Raw genomic sequence first — 24,809 nt, 5'->3', positions numbered from 1 at the left:
TTTAAAAAAACATTGATCCGCCGAGGGTAATTTACGGACAAAGAAATGGTACTGTTTCCAAGACTTGCGAATTCATTCGACCGCAAGTGTTGCTTTTTTCGAACTCTTTCGCAATCGTAAGTAAAACGTTTCTGCCGCGGATCTAGTTTTACTCGCTTCAAAGAAAATGGTGGGAATCTATCCTAAAAATCCACGTTGCTCGAAAACTGCAAATTTTCATGCCGTTATTATACAAACCAGGCATTTGTATTGGTTATGTGAGAACATACGGTGGTTAGACCATGAAACCTATGAAAACCACTCATCGGCGTTAAAATAAAGCGATACTTCGCCTTCGAATTAAAAATATCGTCTTGTTTCTCGAACTTTCCTCCGTAAAGTATGCACTGTTTTCGAAGCGGTGATGTACTGGAAACAAGTTTAACGAATAACAAATTTTCTTTTTCTTTTCGACGTTTCCCAAACCGCTCTACTTTTCCGAGTTACACATATTATAACACACCGATGGCAAATGAACAGCACGCGATAAAATTTTACCAGCACGTGGATAATTTTGCGACAAATTATTTCCACAAATTTTCTCCCAATTTGTTCTAAACCGATTACTTTCGCAACAATATTATATAACGAAGAAACGAACGCTCGTAGACGTTCTTATCGCACACGTTAACTAATTTCGATGAAAATTACTCATAAAGGATAACTACTCAAAAGAAAGTATGCACGAAACAATTATCAAGAGAACGCAACAAGTTTTTAATTACCCGGCAAGGATCAATTTTACCTAGAATAAAATGTACGACGACTAGAGTAAAATGAACAACTGTACGACAGCGACAGTTGTATAATTGTCAATTAAAATAGCGAGGTATTGTGTTAAAAGTAGTCGGTTAATCGTTAATTGCAAGAGTGACGAGTGGTTCCGGGCAATTATGCACTGCGAATGATGAAAATAAAATCTGCAACTACAACCTAAATTACTGCAACTACTGCAATATTCTCAAAGTGAATATTTTTGTATTTAAAATCAAATATCGTATCATATCCACTCGTATAATTAAAGCTTTGCGATACGTTTCGCCACGATATCGATCCCTGGTCAATAATCTTCGCCATCGTTGTTCCGGAAGAAGTTTCGAGAAGCGACAGTTTCAATCGTGGTAAGAATCACGTCGCTTTATCTTCGCGCGATTGGCGTTAAGCACGGCACTCGAAATTATATAGCTAACGACTTACGGTCGACCTGGTATATCTAGTCGATATGGCTGGTATGTTTACCGGTGTCGAGGAGTATCTTGCGGAATCTGGCGACGCCGAGGACGACCTGGCGCTGCTATACGACATGCCATCGCTGCCCAAACTACCGTGAAAACTGCCGTGCAGGGAATTCGACAGTGGCCCTGGAGACGCCGGTGACGCTGTCAAAGGAGACTTCGATCTCACCGAGTCCGTCCTCGACCTGCAAGTAAAATCGATTACACGGTGGATGCAGAAACACAACCGTTCGTTCCTCTCGGTTTCGAAACAACGACACCCGGTGAGCGTCGTGCCACGGATAAGCAACTTTTCTATGATAAGTTCCGCCGAAACACGGAGCCTGTACTGTTTGTGGTTGTCGGGACGCGATTCGAGCGATTGCAAATTTCGATCTAGCTCCGTTCGAATCTTCGAAGCCGATCGACTTGGAAGGAAAGCGTGCGCGATCGAACTCTCTCCTTTTCCTCGAATTGCGCTCCCAGCGGCGGCGTACAGGGTGCTAGAAGAACGTATATCTCGAGTAGTATATATCGACGGAAGTAGGTCTCGTTGAACGTGCCCGTTTGCGAACCATTCTTTTTTTCACCGATACAACCGGCGACGAGTGTCACCCTTAATTGGTAGTTACACGGAAACTTCGTACTTACGGTTCGGAGTTATCGTTTTTCGCGATTGCTTTCTGTTCATCTATCGCGTGGCACGAGTAGTTGGACGGAAACTTCGTTCGGAGTTATCGTTCCTTCCGCTTGTTTTTCATTGGTCCGTTAGATAGCAAAAAAAAAATCTAGTCGCAAAGTACATTCAAGGGAAGATACAAAATTATACCGATGTGTAATATATTTCTCTCGGATCTCTGTTTACAGTTCAGTTCAGTTCTTTTTTTCTTTAAGTAGACTATACGTACAGTATAAATTACACCTAAGCGATCATTAGCGATATCGGTTTAATACTTTACGCGGAAAGATGTAAAAGGGAACTGTGATTCTCGAAAACAATATTATCCGATGAATTTTGCGCGGTATTTATTTCGAGGTTCGAATTATTTGCGGAGCCCGTTGCAATTTGTCCATTGCATTCGTCGCAGATCGGAGGATTTGTTTTGGAAATTAAGCACGATGTTCCGTACGCGTATTTCGAACAACAAAAGAAACCATCGAATCTCCGACTCTTTACCGTTTTCTTTCTCGGTCCATTTTGAGCTTCTGCTCGCTTCAAGGTCCTCTACATACCGAATATTTCGCGCGTTTTTCTCGAACCGTCTACACTCGCTGTAACATATGCGCGACATGTCTTTTGATGATTCGTCGGAATACCAACATTGGCCGCCTCGCAGATTCACCAGATGTTTGTTAAATTCTCAATTCGGCGCGTTTATCGCAAAGACGCCAGATGTTCGTCGAACACTCCGTTCGGAGTATCGTTCGCATAAATCTTGTAATATTGTTAAATTTTCGTCTACGAGTCGGACAAAATTTATTTCGCACATTATAACGTATTATTACGCAAATTAGGAGAAAGTGTGCAATATGTTAAATACGTATCAACGCTCGTTGTATTTGTCAAACGAGTCAATCGGAGCTGTACCTAATAAAAGAATGGTTCTCGATCGAAAAATTATTCAATACCTTCGAGTCACCCTGTACACGGTCTCTGCGATTCGAGACTTTCCTCGGTATGTCGCTGTCACGACGTTCACCGGTAATCTGCGATTAACTTTTTTACAATTAGTACCAGAAGCGAATTTGGTAATCGATTTCGAAACGATGTTCATTTAGCCGTGGACACGAATGCGCGGAATAATCGGAACGATTCTAGGAACAGAAATGAAGACGCAAAGAAAGAACACGGTCGTAAGAAGCCGGTACAGTTTCTTCGTCGACTATCCGCGTACGAGTAAACGATCATCGTTTCGAGCAAAGTAGACCTAATCGTAACGACAGTGGTGGCAGATTGTTCACTTTTTGCTGTTGAATATCGAAACAACGCGTGTCAAGCAGAAGTGACAAAGCAAAGAATTCAGAACTCTCGCTGAACTCGTGTCGCATACTTTTCGCGCGAGTATCGCGGTATTAATTTTCGATATTTTTATACGGTATTTTCACTAGTTTTTCGATTTTCAATTTCATTCTCTTCGCGAACGACGCCAAATTGTAAGGATCGATGCGTACGAAGAAAATTTAGAAAATTACGATTACTCGACCGGTTAATTTTATCGACGGAATAGCTCCGTTAACGCATACTCGAGATTACCGAAAGTCTCGGTTCTAACAGTGCTTCGAGCAAGCGAAACACTCGTCTGACGGGTAACGTGTTGAATTAGCGTTCGTTTCTCTTCAGCCTCGTTTCTCGCTCATCGGAACGCTGAATCAAACCAAATTAAACAAGTAAGCGGCGTTAAGGTACCCTACACACGATCAATATTATTCGAATAACAATATTTATTACACACTACACACGATCAATATTATTCGAACAATATTTCCAATTTTTCTCTTCGCGTTGTGTATCGCCTCTTATACCGGAACTATAAACGTCCAATAAATTTTGAAAACTCACAGTTGAATATAAAACACAATCGGGTGGTAAAACCGTCCGTTCACGTACTTGGAGCATAATACTCGCGATTAAGTGACGCGATACTTATTATTTTGTTACTAAATTAGGAATAAAAGAAAAAATTAAAATTTTCATAATCGTGGTTCTAGCATATTTTTACGCAATAAAATACAATGTATCCGAATACATTTACGGTGCTTGGATATAATATCAACTTTCAATCGCTGCACTATATTGGAACAATCAACACCATTGAACATCAACAATAATATTTACCGTCTAGGGACGATATTAGTTTAATGTAAAATATTGAAACAAGAAGCGTTTGATATTACCGAAGCTCTGTCAACGTAATTGCTAATATTCGATAGTGTGCAATAATATTGACCGTCTAGAGACGATGTTATGGACTGATGCAATATATCGAAACAATCGAGAAACGTTCAACGTCGTCAAAGTCCTGTTCGGAGTAAAATTCTAGAATCGATTAAATTTTTATTCGCGCTGCGTAGCGCGCTGTCGATATCGAATATTCGTAAGAATATTCCCGATTGTTTTGACACGTCCGTAATATTTTCGCTAGACAATCGATACTATAAACGCAATATCGACCATTGGCAATATTTCCGATTGTTTCGATACATCCGCAATACCTTGCCTGGACAATCGGTACTGTAAACGCAATATCGAACATTGACAACAATATTCGATATTCCACAACAGCGTCGAGCCTCGGTCCGGTTATGATGCTGCGAGCGTATCGAGACGTTCGGAAATATCGGATATCGACGATGATATCGACTCGTGTGCGGGTACCTTTAAAGCTCGACGAGTACGTGGTACTCGGTTCGTTCGGAAACGCGACGATTCGCTCGAGAGTCCTGTCGGCGACGAGTGTGCCTTTTGTGCCTTAAGTGAATGGTCAAAAGCTGAAAAGGTCGTAGAAAGCGTGCGCAAGACGTACGATCCCGACTGCCGCGTGGATCAAGCCGATCGTCGCGATGCATGCGGAACGAGTCGAAGCGATCGGATAGGTTAGGGGATATCTTCTAACGTGCGCCGTGAAATTGCACGAGTGCCTCTAATCTATTTCTAGTGTATGTTCCACCGCGGGCTGAATACTGTGGTGTCTGCCCCGCAAACAATTTACGTTCGCGGACGTCGCAACGATCGTTCCTCGCTCGCGGCTTGCCGCGCAAAATCTACGATCGACGCATGCGAGATTATACCTTCGCTAATGAATAGCAATTTTCCTCGGGTGCAGTTAACTCCGGGTTCGTCCGCGCAAGATAAATGGCCGCGCCGCGGAAAAACAACAGACCCTGGATTATCCCCGGGTAATTGTATCCGACGCGACACAGCGCCGCTATAAACAATTTGCCGGCATGACGGATTTATACGGACCCGTCTATGGGAAACCGTACACCCGAAAGCGAAAGCAACGTTTCGTCGGTTTATTAACCGATGAAACGAGATGTCTGAATTTCCTTCTCACAATTCCGTAGCCTCGTTCGATATTGTACTTTTATCGTTGTTCGTCCGTTCGGTGTTATTGTAATCCAGGAATTGTTGAAAGTTGCGAGTGAACGACGATCGGACCGATATCATTTTTAAGGAATTCAAAAGTATCGAAATCTCGAGTGAAAATAGATCGATAACCGTGTCGTAAATTTTTACGTTAATTTTCTGTCACTTTGTTTCACGATTTCGTACACAAAGTCACGAAGGTGCAGAAGTAAGATGAAAGGACGAGGTTCGGGGAATTTACAACCTAATTTTTAACCTTAAATGTACCAAGTACAGCAAATACAGTCTAATCGATGTGAAATAGGAAAAGAGAACTTGAAAATTTTCCTAATAGTAGAGATTTACGATTTTTGAAACGAATATACGTGAACAATTTCCAAACAGTTCTTAATCAAGATGATTACGAATAGTACGACGATGATATCGATCCCTTCCGATACCCGCATAAATCGGAAGGGTTCGATGTAAAATTATATCTAAGATCGTGCCACGGATACTATTCGTTCGGTGTTGCTCCCATCGCCGTGGATAGAAACAACCACCGGTCCGTGGGTTCCAAGAGGAACAACTCTCGAAGCGATGGGAACCCAATACACACAAACCTCCGACTCATGGAACTTGATACGGACAACTCTGCAACTCATGGAACCTGATACAGACTCCTGACAGCATAGGGCCCGATAGGAACAACCTTAGACCAACCTGACAATCCGAGGCGCGATAGGGGCAACCAACCAAAGCGTAAGTTCGATCGGGAAGTCTCGAACTCGTGGAACCCGATACGGATTATTTTTGACAATACGAGACGCGATAGGACCACCCTTGGACACTTTGAAACGAATAGGGTTGAGTTCGAACAGAGGTCTCGGACACGTGGCAACCGATACGAACACCGAGTTCTGTTGTCGACACGGCGCGTACAAAAGGCGTCGGTCCTCAACTTTCTAACCGATACAAAGTAAACATTTTGAGCTAATGTACCAATCGACGATACTTTAAAGTAAACTTCCGATTCTTTACTTTCTGAAAACGCCGTTCAATTCGACAATAACTTTGCAAGTTTTGTGGGTTATTCGTCTCTAGAAAAATCGTTATCTTTTCCTAATATTCTTCCGTAGATTTTAGCACGAGGGGACCAGGATCGCTGATCACGTCGGTGGATCGGTTCCCTCGAAACGAACAAGTTCAACTACGGAACTCGTGAGTCCCGATTCGCAGAACCCCAGACTCTTGGGATCGGTTGGGAACGAAGCAGGATTCGTGGGACCTTGGAGATTCTTGAAACATCAAGATCGTCGCATGGATCCTCGAGACCAACGGGCCCCGCACAATGAGTTAGAAGTGGATCGTTCCGAGTTTAACGAAACCGATACGATCGGGTCATATCCTACAAGGTCGAGTGTCGTGTCTCGAAACCGAAGTCGATATCGAGTCCCGTGACCTCGAGAAGGGTAATCCGTATCGGTTCGAACGGGTCTACACGATTCTTCTTATCGAATTCCACGTTTTTGGGAGTAGTCCTTATCGGGTTCGACGAAATGGAGGGGGTTATCCTTATCGTGTTCTCCACGTCCGTGTACCTAACTCTATCTATTCTAACGTGTTCCAACTATCGACTCGTCCTTATCGGGCCCAACGAGTTTCTCTAGAGTCGCTCTTATCTGGTACCTTGTCTTTCGGTGTTATTCTTATTGTATTCCACGAGTTCCAGGGTTGTCCTATCAAGCCTCGAGAGTATAATAGTTATCTCCGTCGATTCCAACTGGATCGGAGTTATTCGTCTCCGGTTATACGTGTTCGGGAGTTGCCCCGATCGGATCCGATCGTTTCGTAGCTTATCCGTATCGCGTCCCAATGGTTCGAAGTCGTTCCTAACAGAACCTACTACTCGAGAACAGTGTTCAGAGGTCGTCATTGGTACCCAATTCCGCAAAATCTAGGTTGTTAAAATTATCCACGATCGAAAATGATCTGTATCCCGTGTATTCCGAGTCTCTACGGTCAACTCCGCTTCGACTCGCTAAACCGCCCACTCCGAACTCTCGCAAAATGGCTAATCTCTACACCAACGCGACTTTTAAGTCCCTCGAAAATACATCTGTGTCTCAAGGTCGCTAAAAATTCAGACACCTCGTGGACGGTCGCGGCAATTTGGAAAAAATACCAGGAAAATATCTCACTCGACGAAATCGAAAGAGGAGGTGCACGATCGTTGTTTTCGTTCGGGCACAATGTTGCGATCGTCGGTGTTCGTGCACAGCTAACAAGCCCATCGGTGGGGCAGGCTAGGTTCGATTGAAATCACCAAAGCGTCCGAAAGCGGCGCGAAGCGAGTGACTTTCCATCGAGGATACTGTTCCGAGCGAAGCTCGACATTTTCAACGTGGCTGCCGGTGTTCCTTTTGTCACGCAACAGCTCAGCGTATTTACACTGTCAGCATTCAGGCGGTGAAGTAACGGGCGAAGAAGCCGAGAGAAATCGCCGGACAGCGAGGGGCTCGAGTAACACGCGACGCGGCGAAGAATTACGCGACGCCCGGTACGCGTGCGCACCATCCTCGCGTCGACTGCTCGCGCGAGTGCGCCGAATGCGATCGCCGCCGCCGCCACCGCCGCCACCGCCGCGCTTTTACTTCCTTCTTCCTACGAGCCTCCTCGACCACGGCCACGGTCGACCAGAAGAAAGGTTGCTCCGTCCTTTCTCGCGTCCCGCTGCTTCGCCGCGGACGGGAATTTATTAACCCTCGCCCGAACGTTCGAGCGCAAGATTTAACGGTGAACGTACCGAGAGCATTGTTCCGCGCGCGAACGTAAATTTGGAAAGTCGGACGACGGCTCGATTTTTTTGCCGCCCGGTATAGCGTTGCTTTTAATACACCTTCGAGAAAGATTCGAACCGAAGGGCCACTTTTCTTCGAATTAACTTCTTTTTTTCGTCACACCCGAGTTATCGTTCTTCCGTCGTTTCGTGGCCGATTTTAAACCGTCGAACGTGCAATTTTGAACGAGGACGAAATTTTGATCGAATTTTTTCTGTTCTCGCGCATGAGCAAGATATTAAATATCGAAAATATTGCAAGTGGCTCTAAGAAGTTATCGTTACGTTTATAAGTTATTTAAAAGTTGAGAAATTTTAGTTTTTGCATTTCTTTCTTTTTCAAGTATCCAGAAATGTAAAGACGTTAAGAATTTACATTTTCCACGAGAAATATTTTCTCACTTGTACGATTTATCTTCAGCATTGGTATGTACACTTTTGCAGCTTCTATGCTCTGTTTTTTAAACGAATTCCAAACTCGAGGAATCCTTTCAACGATTACGATGCCCGGTTAAGTGCTTGAAACTTTCGTAACGGTATATAGTTTTCTTTCCTGAATCGAATTATCCCGCGGCGCGCGACAAATCATCGAGCCACCGTGCGCGTCCGCGTGTTTATCGTGCAAAATCTTTCGAACAAATTGAACGGTACGCGAACAATTTTTCCGTTCGTCCGACGACACTTGTATCTCCAATTAGCGCGATTTCGAGCCACGTAAGTACGGTTGTTTCCCGCCGTAAGAAATATCGTCCAGCGTCCCCGACCTCTTGATTCGCAATTTATTCTAACCCGGTTCTACATCAAAGGCGTACGCGTGGCGATACGTCTTGTTCCTTGAAATTCTGAAGAATAAATGTACTTTCTCTCGGCTTCGTGCTCGTCGCCTACGTCATTACTATTAAAACTAAGGCCATTCACCGACCCTAACGAAGCCCCGAAAAGCGCGATGACGTACAAATGGGGCGTTCCTTCTTTTTTTTTTTACCACCGAATGATCGAACGTTCGCGCGCTGTTCGGCTTCGTTAGAATCGGTATTTGGCTCAGCTACGAGTCTCCACCATAGGTGAATATACCTTTCGGGTGACAACTGGTCGACAAAGCCGACCACCTTCTTTTTCGTTCCATTAACGCTGAGCGAGGGCATACTACAAGGGCAACGATTTACGATGTATACAAAAAACGATATCTGACTTTTACTTAGATTTAGTCGTGTTCAAGATGCCCCGAGAGAAATTCACGATGCCAGCGAGGGGAACGCGTCGAAGCGCGAATCAATTAGCGCCCGAGACGCGCGTTTCAACGAAACTCTGCGCGAAATAGCGCTCGAACGAACAAAATTCTCCACTAAGGCATTTCCAAGCGACTGCGAAAGTACAAAAATACATTTCGCGTGAAAACGAGTATTTTTTGAATATTTCTTCCGATTTGAAATCGATCCCTAAAATTCCAAACAAAGCGAAACGGTTCGTTGGAATCGAAAAACGTTTAAGACCACAATTTTTTAGCGGAATAAGACAAATCGACTATATTAACGGTAATTGCGTTTCTCTACGATTTTAACACGTTCGTAGCGATAATCGTCACCATCGGCAGGTGTACTGTTTGCGAAGAATACTACGTACTCGCGCGCTATTATTTGCTTTTGAAACAAGGTGGACGAAAGTAAAAGTGAGACGCGACGTAACGAATTTAATAACAACGTTTCGTGTATTGTCGGTGAATTTTTGTTTCCTCCGCGCGTTTCTTTTACTTTTATTCGCTGACTCATCGTCGCTTGCACGGCAAGGATGCAAATTCGCGGATACGTAATTCATGAAAGACAAACGAGGAAAATGTAAATGTTACTCGCATCGAGGTGACTGGGCGAGGTTTAACACCTGCTGTTTCGCCACCTGTCTCTAATCGGATGTAAAATTTTGATAGCGCGATAGAGAAGGCGAAACTTAACCGAGAGAGTAAATGTTAATTCGTTCACGAATAAATTAAGCAAAATTGCGCTCGGTGAACGCATAAAATCATACGAATCGTGAAATTATTCCGTTACGTGAGCGAGGACGGTGTTAATCGAATTTAAAAGTAAAAGGTCAGTCAGTCTGGGTTCAACCGTCGATCGATGTCGATCGCAAAAAGTTGTTTACGACTTTGGGTTTCCGTAGTCGGTCTACAACGAATCTTCTCCGATCTTCCACTATATACTGTACATTATTTTCGCGTTACTTTAGTACTTTGCCGGTATTAATTTACGCGTGAAGTTCTTCACATTCAATCGCGAATAAAAATGTATTTGTCTCGTAATCGAATATTTCTATGACTGTACGATGAGTAAAAATTAGAATAAACTAGATATTTTATCGGATCTGTAAATTTACTTTGATCTTTTATTTTTTTAAATGTACGACTACGGTCCATTTTGTATGCCTCGTTTAATTTGTACGGAATTGCAATGTTGTAAATTATTATACGATTCACCAAAGTGGATCGAAATTATGGTCGTTGTAACATATTTCATAACGATGAGTGCGAAGTATACAAAAAATAATAGGAGTATCGGTAGAGATAAATAAATACGTCCCGCGATAAAATATTTCCATTACTGTACGAAGAATAAACATGGATCATAAACAAACGAGTCTACCAGAAATGTAAAAAAAAATTTACGAATTTCCATGGAATTTCCTGTACACGTACTGAAATCCCCGTACAGATTGTATAAAGAGATGTTATGAAAATATTTGTTCGTGTTTCTTCCACGGCTGACATAACTCAAACTCAACGAAAGTCCTAAGTAAATGTGTACCAATCCCTTACCTCGTATCCTGTGGGTTGGGATTACGTGTTTAAGGATTTTCTCTCGGGACATCTTACACTAATATGTACACATGTATGTAGGTATATTTATACGCATAGGGAATTTATACGTAAGGGGATTTATACATAAAGGTGTATAGGGAATTTGTACGTACGAGGTACAACTAACGACCGAACAAATGTTGATCTACTTCAAAGCTAAATGAATTTTCCACGATTGTAAAAATGAACTCGATCACGATTCGTGCATTTTTTTTATGTAATTCTTAAACGAAGGTAACACAATCGTTCGTAGTAATTAGAGAATCGCATTACTGAATAGCAAAAAAAATACTGTATATTTAGCAACCAATATTCTTACGATTGCCTAGTTTATACGGAATGATTGTTGTAAAGCAATCGATACGATTATTTTCAACGTACGAACAGCAAACGTACTATAGCAAAAAGTTATTGAACAGATAGCAAAAATGTCTGATCAGTGAACGGAGACGTTAAGATCTCAGGGACAACTACCATTTCTTTTCAAGTGAAATGTCAGATTTATTACCCGACGGAGTGACAATCATTGTTAAGAAAATAATCTCGATGTAACTTCACAGATTCGTGTAAAATATCTTGATACCTATCGTACAGACGTCAGATTTGCAAGTCACGGATAGATGATTGATCCTATTTTAAAAGCGACTGTCACCCCACGGTATAAAAATACAAGCAATCCATTTAAAGAAACCACTTCGAGTTCCGATTCGATCTTATCCGCTGTTCGACGTTTTCTTTCGCATCTTACGACGTCCGGTACGAACACAGTGTTCCGTATCGTTAAAAATTCGCATCGTTCGCTTTACAGAAATCGATCCATACAGCTTTTAATTTATCGAACATCGATTAAATCTTTCGCACTTATTCTCTCTGATTACTTCGAACGACATACTACGGGAATATTGCAAACTGTTCGACTCTAGTAATCCACGAGGAATATTTATCGACTATTTTTGTCTCTAAGTTCTTACCCAGGAACGAGTGATATGTTCTCCGCGCGCGTCTCACGGGAAGAAAAAAAATCGTGAACCGTTAACCGGTTCGATGTTAACAGGGTCGTTGTAAAAATACTCGGGAGTGGAATCCCGGATAGAGGAAATACTCGAGTGTATCTCGAGATCGACGTAAACGCGTCGAGTACTCGTCGAACATATCACATCATTTGCGTTCCAGGAAGTCTGGTTTCTCTTACGTTTCCCTTTCGGCGGATCGATTAAAAGAAAATGATATCACGTACCTGTTCGACTTTGGCGTAACGATGTCTCTGGTTTCGGATGTGTATTTCCTTTCAGCGCGTCCGCCGTTGAAAAGCTCGACGGTTTCCCTGGTAACCGTTTCCAGAAGAGGCTCACCGCCCCTTCTACCCTTGCTGAACGTCCTTTGATCCGTTTTACGGACCATAACCACCCTCGACAGGGGTTGATTGAATTCGTGGCCGTGCATCGTCGGCGGAATCATCGCTAACGACTGCGAGAGGGGCCCTCCGACTCGCGGAGACCTGGAACAAATTATATGCATTTGTAATCGAAATTTCTTTAACCCGAACGAATTTTTGCCATGCGTATTTTGCTGTCCGATATTTTTCGGATGCAACGTATCGATACGAAGAACGCACGAACGTTTCAATCCTAATCTTAGGGTAATTTAGATTTGTAAAAGATCTAGTAAGAGACGGATAAAAGGGACAAGTATTTTATATTTTTTCTTTTACCGAGATCTATACACCGAGAAAGACACGAATATTGAAACGTTTATTCGCTAAAAGAGTTGCACGTTTGTACAATTGTTTGCGAGTCTCTTCGGAACAGACGTTAATAAAGGGAAACTTATAAATCCAAGAAACAAATACCTAGGTTTAAAAAATATCCAACATTTAAATTATCGTTACGCGCTAAATATCGATTCAAATCACTTTGGGAGAGATCAGAATCTAAAATCGTAAAAATATTTATTTGCATCTCTACCGTAAAATTTGTATCTTGCACACCTTTGAAACTGAACGTGTAATACGAACTGTTGTTAAAGCCTCTTGTAACTGTAACTTTATCTCAATTTTAAGATAGTATCCGCTACCCAACGCTAACGATAAAGTCATATTCTTATCTATGTATACCTAAACGTGGAATTTCCTAATACACGTAACGCTAATAATAGTGTTTCCAATATTCTATTAGTACCGCCTACTTCCGTTTAATCTATACTTTCCGAATGTTTACAGCCACTATCTTCGAAAGTGCTTGAAAACCGCGACTTGGCATCTACTTGCTCAGACTCCAGTTTCTCGTAGAACCCGTGTCGGAAAATAGAACGTAACAATGTGCAATGCTCTCTGTCACGGTATAATATGCATTAGCCCCGCTGTATCAGATATCACATCTTGATTCTTATCTGCCTGACGTAAGTAATGATGACAGTGTCAACGAAGAGGCGCCTGTAGGTGGCAGCTATTCCGATATTAGGATCAGAGAGAAGAAACTTCCAGACAGTTCGGGTGATTCAACTTTCGTGTAAATAGCGAACGAGTAACATTTCCGAGTTCAAATCTCGATCCATTGACTCTTATAGTGTATCATTTAACGCAAGAGACATTCTACGTATAGTAGCGAGGAAACCAAATCGATTCGAAACTATAATTTATATATATATTTTTTTTAGTGTAATATTGTTACTACTGTAACTTATTATAAATATGCATAAGTATAAAATGTAATTTGTTCCAAGTACCCTAGAAAAACGTTTACTTTGCCTTGAAATATGTATACTCTGAGCAATTTTTTTTGTTTCCGTTAGATTATCTATGATGCAATTGGTAACCTTTTCTAGTATCTCCGTTTTCGTGATTCCCATTCAGATTCTCTATACTCTTAATTATCATATTCGCTACTTTGAACGCTCAATCGATCGGTACAGTACGCGCTACGAACGTACGCCTATAGGCGTTTAACGTACGTGGACGATAAAGGCTACCATTGAATTTCCACAAAAATGCTAAACGTTTCAAACAGCACCAAAAGTATTCTATTTAAAATCTGGATAGACTTTTTTTCGTAATTCGTGTTAAACGATTTTTCTACCGTACACTACAATTCGTTTCAATTCTATGCACGTTCGTTTTCAAACGACTTACGAAAGTAGAACACCAGAACAGGCTGAACGTTTTAGTTTTTAAATATTTTAAGATCCATGCATCGCTCAAGAACCACTACAAGAACCACTACAAGAACCTCTACAGTAACGGGAAATATATTTTCGCATGCGCATGTTTGCATGGAACGTTAGGTGGACACGTCTAATTACGACGTACGTGGTAATAACATCTCCTGGAGTGTGAGGTCAGTATTCATAGAGATGAGTGAACAACCCAAGGCTGTCGCAGCACGTATTCTCATTATTATAGAACGAATACAACGAAGAAGTTCGATCGATCGATCGAAATTTGCATCGATCGACAACACAGTTCGATCGGAAAATAAACATAAATCGAAAGAAAGCTCCGAGTCGTAATTTATTTTCTTAAAATCAATCCGGGAACGTGTACGAGGCTTCGTTGAAAGTGATACCAGAATAGCATAGAAAATGTTTACACTTATGGAGAAAGTACTTCCTACGGAAAACAAGAACGCGAACTTTATAATTCACCGAACCAGAACACCGAACTAGCATCTTTCGTTTGACAAACGATTATTCCGACAAATTGCGTTGACCGAGAAGTTTATAGCTTTGTTTTTCCTGAACTCGACGTGAAAATATGGTCATACTTAGTCACGTGGACATATCAAAACATTGAATCGCGAAAATGTAACGTACAAACGCGATGATACATTCTGCTTCTGAAAGCTGTAGGAAGAAAAAAGTTTAGCACGCCATTCCAGCCTATTGGACCGAATCCGAAACTCAAAACCTTGCCGTTTGTTGGAACACTGCTGCAATAAATTACAGGGGCCAGTCTGTATGCAAATTCTTCATTCTGTCGGAGACAGTTACTTCTCGAATGCGAAGATCGAAGAAAACGAATCGACGTCTCGAGTAATATCACGGGTAAAGCTTCGAAAGAAATCTCTGTACGATCAAAGTTGCTAAAGATTTGTACCTTTTGTAAAAATTAATGTCAAATTTGTACTCCTGCCGAAAGTGTCACTAATATAGTTTCCAACTGATCCTAGTTGAGTATCCACTGTAACTCAAGATTTCTAAACAAAAAATTCAACTATGCTTTTACATCGGTTTTAATTAAAAGTGTAATTCTATTTTCTCCTAATCATAATAAAATGCAAATAGATGACTTTCTAGCCGACATACACCGATTCTGTTACGTTCCATACAGTGTTGTACAGAGTGCTAAAAAAACGAGTGTGCAAACTTTTGTCAAAGTTTTGCAGGAATACCTGAAAAATTCAGACAGCTTCGATTTCAAGGTAATGCTTCCCCTCGCGATTAATTCTTTAACATATTCAATTACTATTACCGTAATCGTTTAATAATAGTACGAAGAAAACTGTAACAATACCTTGTATTACGAATTTTCAAAATTCTACCGTAAATAAAAAGTATTACCAATTTGAAAACGAAGATTCCATTCCAGTATATCCGTATAAGGGGTTCATTATCAAAGTAAATAATTATATGGGTATATACGTAAATTAAAATCATTATGGCATTTTACTCGTTACACCCGTGATCTCGCTATATCCGTGCTCGTTACAACCGAGTTCGACTGTATATAGAATAAGGTACGTTTAATCATTCAAACCATTACGTATAATTAAAATTAATAACATGTATTCTAATAATATTAACATCTTTTACGAATAAAGAGGTCATTCTTTTCTACAAAAAGCTGATACTCTGCCCGGAAGAGATACGAAATATGCATTTTACAAGCATAAAATATAAAGCTTTTTCTTTTTATAGCTGTTTGCATATTATTTATCACAATTACTGCAAGTAATACAATATTTTCCTTCGCAATAGAAATAATGATTCTAATTATATTCTAACTTATTTTACAATCGTTCTACCTACATTACTTACTATTGTTATTCCAATTTTATACTTCGTACCTATTCCAGGCAGAATATCTTTCTTTTTATACCCAAGGATGACCCGGTTGTCCGTTTTTCGAGTCCCATTAAAAGAACCCATTGCTCGAACGATTCAAACAACTTCCAAACTTTTCTCGAACACTTGAGTCGCTGGTACGTAACTGTACACGATTGCGCAACCCTTTCTCATCCCGAAAGTAAAGTGGAACGAACCGTCAACAGTTGGACCACTTATTTCTGGAACATCCTGTATACCCCGCGCGCCACGATTATCGAATCCACTGTCGGAACGTTCGCATCGATCGTCAGTAACGTTAATTTTTTACTTTCTCCGCTGGATCCAATTACTCGGGGGATACTCTCCAAAGATCGTACACACGATCCGGCCGGCGAAACAATTTATTATCCAACGAAACGCCGGCGGTACTCGTTTCGTGACTGAAGGTCGGTATACGTTTCCAAGCTATTCGCGTTACTCGCGGTGCGTTCGCGCGCTTACTGCTGCCACAATGTGGCCGCTCCGCACGAAGTTTCCTTTCGACGGAACAGTTATTTGCGCGCGAAACCACGTACAACCGAAATTACACACTCGATTAAGCCCCACCGTGCGCGGACCTCGTTACTTTTAAGGTTTGCATCCGCCGACCCGCCGTTAACCTCGTCGAAACGTCGTTAACACGCGGCCGAATTCTTATACCACAGGAAATTAAGCTCGGGTGGCAAGAACAACGATAAAACGGGATTTTACCGGCATCTTCGATGTGTTCTACGTTACAATAGTGACCGATGTAAAAAAAAAAAAAAATCAATCGAAACGTTCACGAAGGAACGAAGCTCGTGGAAATGGTTCGCGAACGACTTCGCGATCGCGACAGTCTCCCGCTCGAATCGGTGAAATTGCGCGTCGTCGATTGGAAAGGGGGTGACCAACGTTCGGCTTCGATGCACACGTAATCGGGAAAAGTAAAATTTGTCGATCGTAAATCGCTCGATGTCATGTTTATGGCAAAGGAAAGCACGTTCCATAGGTAGCTTTCGCTTTTTTATGTAAGATTTTGACGACTGGAAAGAGGTCGAAGAAAGGATAACGGTGAAAACACAATGGTTACGTTTAAGTAAGAGTTGTTCGAAAAAGTAGTCGTTTCCATATAAGCGTTTCAATTCTTCCTTGTTCCTCGAACAATAGAATCGTTCGAAGTTTCTAACTTGACGAAACGTACGAACGTGGTGAATTTTTCGCGTTGCTCGGATAATAAAGCTACCCGAATTTTCCGAGCTACTCAAACGTGACGAGTTTCGATCGAACGAGTCTTTCCAATTTTTCAAGTTACACCAATTATCGGATCGCTTGAATTTTCCGAGCTACTCGATCCATCGAAGCTGCTCGAATTTTCCGAAACTTTCCGCTGAGCTAAACAATTTTCTCAAGTTACTCGAGCGGCCGAAGCTACGCGCTCGAGAATGCCTACTCGAATAATCGAGCAATTCGGACTTTTTCGAGTAACTCGAGTCTTTGACCAATTACTCGGATAATCGAGACACTCGAAACGTTCGAATACTCCATTCGATTCGAGTACTCGAACCAAGACTTGGTTTATCATCTCGAATCGTTTCTACTAATTACTTGGATAGGTCAACTCGTTGGAAAGAATATCCAACAAACCTATACTTCGATCGAGAAGACGACGAGCGTTCGAAGTCTTTTCGAAGAAGTAGATATCAATGCTCGAAGGAATAATAATTATGGAAATGTTCTCTGACGGCGAAGGTGGGTGATTCCCACTGCGGAATGAACGTGTAACTTGATCAAAATTTAAACGAACTTCGCTCGGAGAACGTCCGTTCTCGATAACGCTCCATTTCGCAATCTTCGTTAATCAGAACAATCGTGTATACGTTCTCGTGTTGCTCAATATCGGTAGTAATAATTCCGATAAAACGTACTTACGCGTATTTCGCGTTTCAAAACAAGGTTGAAACGATGAAAACCGAGCGAATTCGTCGATAATGCCGACGACAATCTCTCGAGAAACAAATACAAGCGAAAATAACGATTTAGTTACGTAAAACGGAATTGTACGATTCGACCCGCATTTCAGTGTGCTGAAAAACCTTGGTAATAACTCAGCGTTTCTCGAACAATGCTCCGCGCGTCCCGATGGTTCGATTTATATTTTATTACGCGGTACACGTTCTTATCGTTCACAATAATATTTTGTAACCGTTCTTTTCCATACAGATCTTATTCCATTATTCGCTAATTTCTTATTACCGTGTTTTACTTTATTCACCTTGTATAATAAACTCGAGTGAGATTTGTTCTCACACTATTATCAACGTCATTCTCTTCCTTTTACTTGCACACAAACATCTAACGACGTTGTATCTAATACAAAGGAGTTCCATTGAATACAACGAACAAACGAAACGATATCAACGATATACGTTATTATTACCCGTTCCGTTCTAGCAGTGCTATGATCACCACTGTTGCATTTACGTACAAAAAATCCTATTTAGCGCAGATAAACGCGATCGATAAGTAATGGAAGAATCAACTCGAACGACCTTATATCGCTCATTGTCAGTCGGACATTTAATACTTTCGAAACACGCTACGTATTCTGGACATTGAATATAGGTGGTACTGTCCGTATTCGATACACGGTATATTTTTCGCCCTTGAAATTCTGTTTACTTTCTTGAATCGTTCGCGATCGTAAATTCCTAATGTCGAACGATGATCCATCTAAGCTTACATTACACCGTTTAAAAATATCGAATAATACTCGATTATCAATATCGACTGTATTATCGTTCGGAAACCCGAACCTCTAGAACTAACCGTTGCAGTAGATTATTAACGTCTCTTGGTCCCTCTCGTCGTTCGAAAACGCAAGTTCTTAACATCGATCCGGTTTCGATTATTAAAGTCCAAACCAGTCTCTTATCTTTCGCAAATCCCCTGACGTCGACCAACCTCGTCCCGTTTATCCCTTGGGAACGCGTGTCTCTAATATCGAGTATTCCACGATTATTAACGTCGAAGCTCTCTTATCGTACCGTGTAACTCTCGAGGAACAATGGTCCATCGATTCGACCGGTAGCTCATTCGTAGCAACTAGTATGTATTTTGAATTCATTTACGAACCTTCTGAAAACTCGAGCACCACCTATGCGCGCCAGAAACCGGAGCAAACAAACACGGATCTTCTCACGGCACTCGCGACAAGATCAAGAGGCGCACGGTATCGCGTCTCGTGGGCATCCGACGACGAAAACTCTCCACGAAACACCGACGAGAACGTCCACGGCGTGTACTTCTCTCCGTGACGAGGAGAAAAACAGCAGAAAATCGTGCATGGACGTGGCGACGCGCGAAAAAGGTAAAATAATATATATATATATCGGCGCGGTCAAAGGAAGCGTCCTCGTTTCGACGTTACGCGCGGAGAAGGCTCCATGGCTTTCCACGCGGCGCGGGCTCTAGATCCTCGCCGCTTCTAGCTCGGCCCGGTACAAACCGCACGACAGAACGAACAAAACTGGCACGAGTCGGGCCACGAGAAAGAGAGACGGGCCTCCTCTCTCGGAGAGGAAAGGTGGCCAATTAGCCGTTACTCGGCGCACATGCCTTAACCAACTATCCAGCGCAGCTGCAGCGCCGCTGCATCGCGCGCCGCACGCTTCTCGGGACTCACATTCATAAACGCGTCCCGATGCAACCGGGAGCACCGGCGAGAGAACGACGCAACGCGGCGTCGTCGTCGTCGTCGTCGTCGTCGTCGTCGCGCGACGCTGCCTTTTCGAAAGATTCACGACTCGCACTTTTCCCTCCTGTCCATTCGGATTTTTTTTTCTCGTCTCGCTTGCACGAACCTCCTTTGTTGTCTGGATTCTCGTTTCCTTTTTGTTTTTTGGTCAACGTCCGTCGAGGACCAAAGGGCCCATTTTTCGTTTGTCGAGCGCGTGCCAACGATTTATGAAAGAACGCAAGGGAACAAATTTTTTTTTTCAATCGGATATTTTCCAGCAACTAGAATCCGAGAGAGAGAGAGAGAGAGTTTATATATTTGTTTTTCAATAACGTCTGGCAACGATTTATACAAAAATGTAACGCGAACAATTTCGAATTGGATGTTTGCGAACGACTAGAATTCTCGAGAAAATTTTTATATTTTCGATTTAGTCAATGTTCCGACCAGTTGAGGAAAAATTTCGAATTATTTTTTCTCGTAGAAGTGGCAATTGATACAGATCTAGTGAGAAAATCTGTGCTCCAATGTGTGTAATTTTTACTTTTTTTTTCATTAGTTTCTTCCGCGGTTTCTTAATCCGGAGGCATTGCGTGTTAATCCGTCTGGAACGTTCTTAATTTATTACCGAAAGTTTAAATCCTTCTTTTTGGTTTCCCTTCGTTTCGATCGTCTTTATTCACGGGAGTGATACTTGCTCTAAATTGAATCAATAAGAGATACGATTAAACGACGAGAGTAATAAGAATTGTAGATTTACTTTTTTCCCTTCACCTTTTGTTTCTCGTGTATCTAACTTTGAAATATTATTCGTTAATTTATCCGTGTAATCGGTTAAATTAACTTTCACTTGAAACTCTATATTTTCGTTTCCGATCCCCCGTCAGCAACGACCAATTTGTACAATAAAAATAACAGTTTCCTTCACACAGCGACTGTCTGCAATCGAGAAATTTTAATTACGAATGTTTACGGCTCGATGGTTACTAATAGGTACGATTACAAGAAACGATATTATCGTATTAATTTCTATATTCATAACTTCCGTTTATTCGTTCTCGATATAGTTGAATCGAATGGTATAGAAAACGACCGAGTACTTTCGTACAATTACACTTGAAACGGTTCGAAATATTTTCATCTGTTGCAATTCGAAGTATAAATATTAACAATAAGACGATTATAATATAAAATCGATGTCGTTTAATTATCCTTCGTTGATCCATAAATGCGCATCATTGAACGTAGTACGAAATACAAGATACGGTTCAATATCGTTAAATTCGCGAATAATAAATAAATTTCCCAATAATATCCAAGATGAGTGCATATAAATGCAGAATACGTGCAGTGCATATATTCATTATTCGACGTTTCGATGTTTGCTACGGGTTCTCTCCTCGGGAAAGCTTTCGATCGATTGCATCCAAAAAAGGTTACGTAAAATCCATTCTGAACGTAACATTCTTGAAAATATCCAATTGAACATTTAGAGAAGAAATGAATTAAAAACGTAAATCTTTTTACGGAAAGAAGATATTAATCGTTAAAAATGAATCGTATACGTTGATAATTTTACTTTACACGCGAACGTAATAAGGCTGCCTGTACACATTCTTTCCGTACGATTGGTAATATTCGAATCTCAGCATCTTCCAAGTCACGTTTCACATTTCCCCAGCATCGGTGCCCCTCTCTCTCCTAATCATGCTAATCGTCGCAAAATGCGCCTTACGCTGCAGCTCCCTATCTACGTACATCACTTTGACGTAAAAATTGCGCGAAACGATACCAAGTTTCGAAACGATCTGCATTTGAAATTCGACCGGGTCTAGGAATAACCGTGCAAATCGATGAAAAAGAAAAATGTTTCTTCAAACGAATCCGCCGCGCCTTTCATCTTTTTCAGCTACGCGCCGCGACAAGAAAAGAAACCCGACGACGAGACGAGGTTCCACTGAATTACACACCGAGGAGAGAAGAGGCTGCCTGCGGGGGAGAGAGGAGCACGACGAGACGGGAGAGGGGAGTAAAAACTGAAATGATTTTATCGGACGAGAGTCCTGCGCGCGGTTTCTTCCGCTTTCGCGACAAGGCGTAAGAGTACGGTGCGCGCCGCGGAAAGCAGCGTAATAATTGGAGAACGAAGATGCACGGCCGAGCGTGTACCGCTATTCCGGCTGACCGGAATCACTGCTCTGGAACAGCACGGTACTCCTCTCCTCCAGCCGGACACGAGGAGGGCACGAACGTGCTCGCAGAGAACGCGCGCGAGACTCCAACACCTGTTCCTACGACCGAATGCTTCCCTTTAACGCGTACCGTGCCACGTGGACCACCGATGGATTTTCCGTTCGCATCGTTTCACGACCATCGAATAGAAATATTGGTAAAAAATAATTTACGATATCGTTCGTTTGTTCCTACGAGCGAATGCTTCCCTTTAACGCGTACCACGATGCATGGACCACCCATCGTTTACGATATTTGATATTAAGAGAAATATTACCAACGAATATTTCGCAATATCGTCGATTGTACATTTTTTATAAGCCAAGAGAAACTAGCAATCACGGAAAAACGAGGAAAGCGCATTGCGTTGACCGAGATCCGGTGAAAAAAATTTTGGTCGATCAACTCCGCGAGTTGCGCAGTTTTTGTTTCCAATTAACTTCAATCGCTGTCTCGCAAATTCAATTGCCACCGTCGTCGATGAAAATATTTTACACAGGCGTGTCAAACTCGGGACGAAAAATATGGAAGCTTGTGGAATTCTACCAAAGAATTACCATTAAATGTCACATTCAAGAATAGTACATTTTTCCGATCGAATAACGAATTATCATTTTTTATCTATATTTGACCGTATACGTCGCACGTAAATGCTTATCGACGATAATTAAGTTTGCAGTGTTACAAATTACAAATAACGATTTCGATCGATCCAGCGATCGTTTGTTCATCGCCGTTTAAACGCAACATTTATACACGTTTTCAACATCTCCTTGGTCATCTTCGAATATTGATATAAAATTGAACAGATCCGTAAGAAAATAACGTAGATATATTTCAAAAAGTGGCGAAATATAAGACTCTTTCGCTTCTTAAAATTTTATATTAATATCCAAAGATTACTTCGAAAACAATGATAAACGTCGCGTTCAAAGATCAATGAACGAACGATCGCGTGTTCGATCGATATCGTTGTTTTTGTTCGAGAAATTTAGCAAACATCGTCGCATCGAGTTATTCTATAAGTTATAAACGTTTAAAGCTCGCTGGTCGGCGTGGACCACGAGGCCTGAATGGAAAGTGACGCAAAATTGGCGCGGCACGGAACGCGTGCGTTAAATGCTCGGGCGATCCCCGATTTAATCTGGCCCGAAGTTCATTAATTATTCTAACCGCGCACCGTGCAGGTCGAAAGCGCATCTTACGCCGAGCGGAATAACAACGAGAGAACTACGTCGCCGCGGTGACATTTCGACGACGTATTTCCATTTTATGGGACACGTGAACTCGAAGGACAGGATAAATGGTCGCTTTACGATTTGGCTTTATGGTTGCACGCTACTATCTGTACCGATGATGTCACTTTTATTGCTGTTGCACGACGGCCGTTTTACAACGGAGCGTGCACTTCTATGTTGATTCGAAATACCCGAGTGCCATTTGTAGGGTGTCCAAATGGTGGAAGTACAACTTTTGTCGGTTTCGAGATTTCGATCGTTTCGAAGTTTATACGCGTCGAGACTATGCAAACTGTATTATTTCGATCCGAACAGGGTCAAATAGATTTACGTTCGAGATTAACGAATCTCCGGACAATTGGAAATACGAATTCGCTTTCAGCCGAATAGGCACTAGTCCCCTTCGAGCAATTCGAACAATACTCCTCGACGATCCTGCGCGACCGTAACGGGACCTAAGCAGCCCCAAAAATTCTTTCAAACCATTCTACTTAACGGTACTCGGTGAATAAACGCAAAAACGAGAAAGCTCTCAAAATTAACAATGTACAATAATTAACAATATAGTATTTACAATATACTCACGATACGTTATATTCACGATATACCAAAGACATTACAATCCTGCAAGAGATTACGAAATAGAAATGTTCAAACCGATTGAACAATTTGCACGCACAACCGAGTAATACTCCGAAAATTCACACTCGACACTTGTGTAAATCATCACTTGGGTTTCACTCATGAGCTGAGTAAATAAAATTATCCTACAGTATCGAATTACATAATCGTTCGTCCGATCCGATCGTACGAATTTAAATAAGTATCGTATCAAAGGTCATTTTAATCGACGAAGCAAACGTACGTACGTACGCTCCGGTAATTAATCTCGAATTCCGTGTTTTCGACGATAGAGCCACCGTTTCGAGAGTCCCGATCGCGAATTTTTCCACCTCTCGATTTACACTCGTCGATTCTCGCAGCTCGACTTCACACTGCTTGGTCGAACAAAGTGCACAAGGATTCTAGTCTCGCGAGAAGATCGAACGAGCACGTTTTTTTCTTTTCCGGTCGGCACTTTTCCTTATCTGTATGATTTATCGACGAATTTAATTCCACAGCGGCACGTGGTCGCCATTCACCGTGCACGCAGTCGCGTAACGAGCGATACTCCGGAGTGCACGCGCGAGACTATGGTGGTTGGTCGCGAAGAGGACAACGGAAGCCTTACGACCCATGGCGTAGGAAAGGCGAGACGATTCTTAACGAAGAAATTTTCACCGACCATCGAGTGCTTCCTTTTGAATATTTCGGGACTAAGGGTGTCCATAGTTCTCCCGTTGTGCCTCAGGTGTTTCACGGCTAAACACCTGTTCGCCGTGGGTCAAAGGAACCCTTCGCGACGCTACGAATACACTGTTGGTTATTTTTCCATGCATTTGAACGGACGCGCGCCACATCGACGTTTGCAATTCAAATTGGTCACCGATGACCTTAGAACGATAATCGAATTTCAGAATCGACGAACCTGAC

General features: G+C 42.0%; 1 protein-coding gene across 8 annotated transcripts in view; it reads right to left on the bottom strand.

Moving 5' to 3' along the window:
* LOC143152872 (uncharacterized) overlaps positions 1–24,809 on the bottom strand; it is a 94,752-nt gene that overhangs the window by 7,578 nt on the left and 62,365 nt on the right. For 4 of the 8 annotated variants that reach the window (XM_076323455.1, XM_076323456.1, XM_076323458.1 and 1 more), the window contains exons 3-4: positions 12,247–12,507; positions 1,237–1,459 (exon numbers count right to left, since the gene is read on the bottom strand). In XM_076323455.1, coding sequence (XP_076179570.1) covers positions 1,237–1,459; positions 12,247–12,507 — 484 coding nt within the window. Of the gene's footprint in view, positions 1–1,236; positions 1,460–12,246; positions 12,508–19,202; positions 19,409–19,752; positions 19,774–23,861; positions 24,493–24,809 lie in introns of those variants that run through there. The other 4 variants (XM_076323461.1, XM_076323462.1, XM_076323463.1 and 1 more) reach the window with 4 other exon arrangements.

This window comes from Ptiloglossa arizonensis, chromosome 11 (genome assembly GCF_051014685.1).
Source record: "Ptiloglossa arizonensis isolate GNS036 chromosome 11, iyPtiAriz1_principal, whole genome shotgun sequence".
Lineage (NCBI taxonomy): Eukaryota > Metazoa > Arthropoda > Insecta > Hymenoptera > Colletidae > Ptiloglossa > Ptiloglossa arizonensis.
This window is presented reverse-complemented; position numbering and strand designations above follow the sequence as displayed.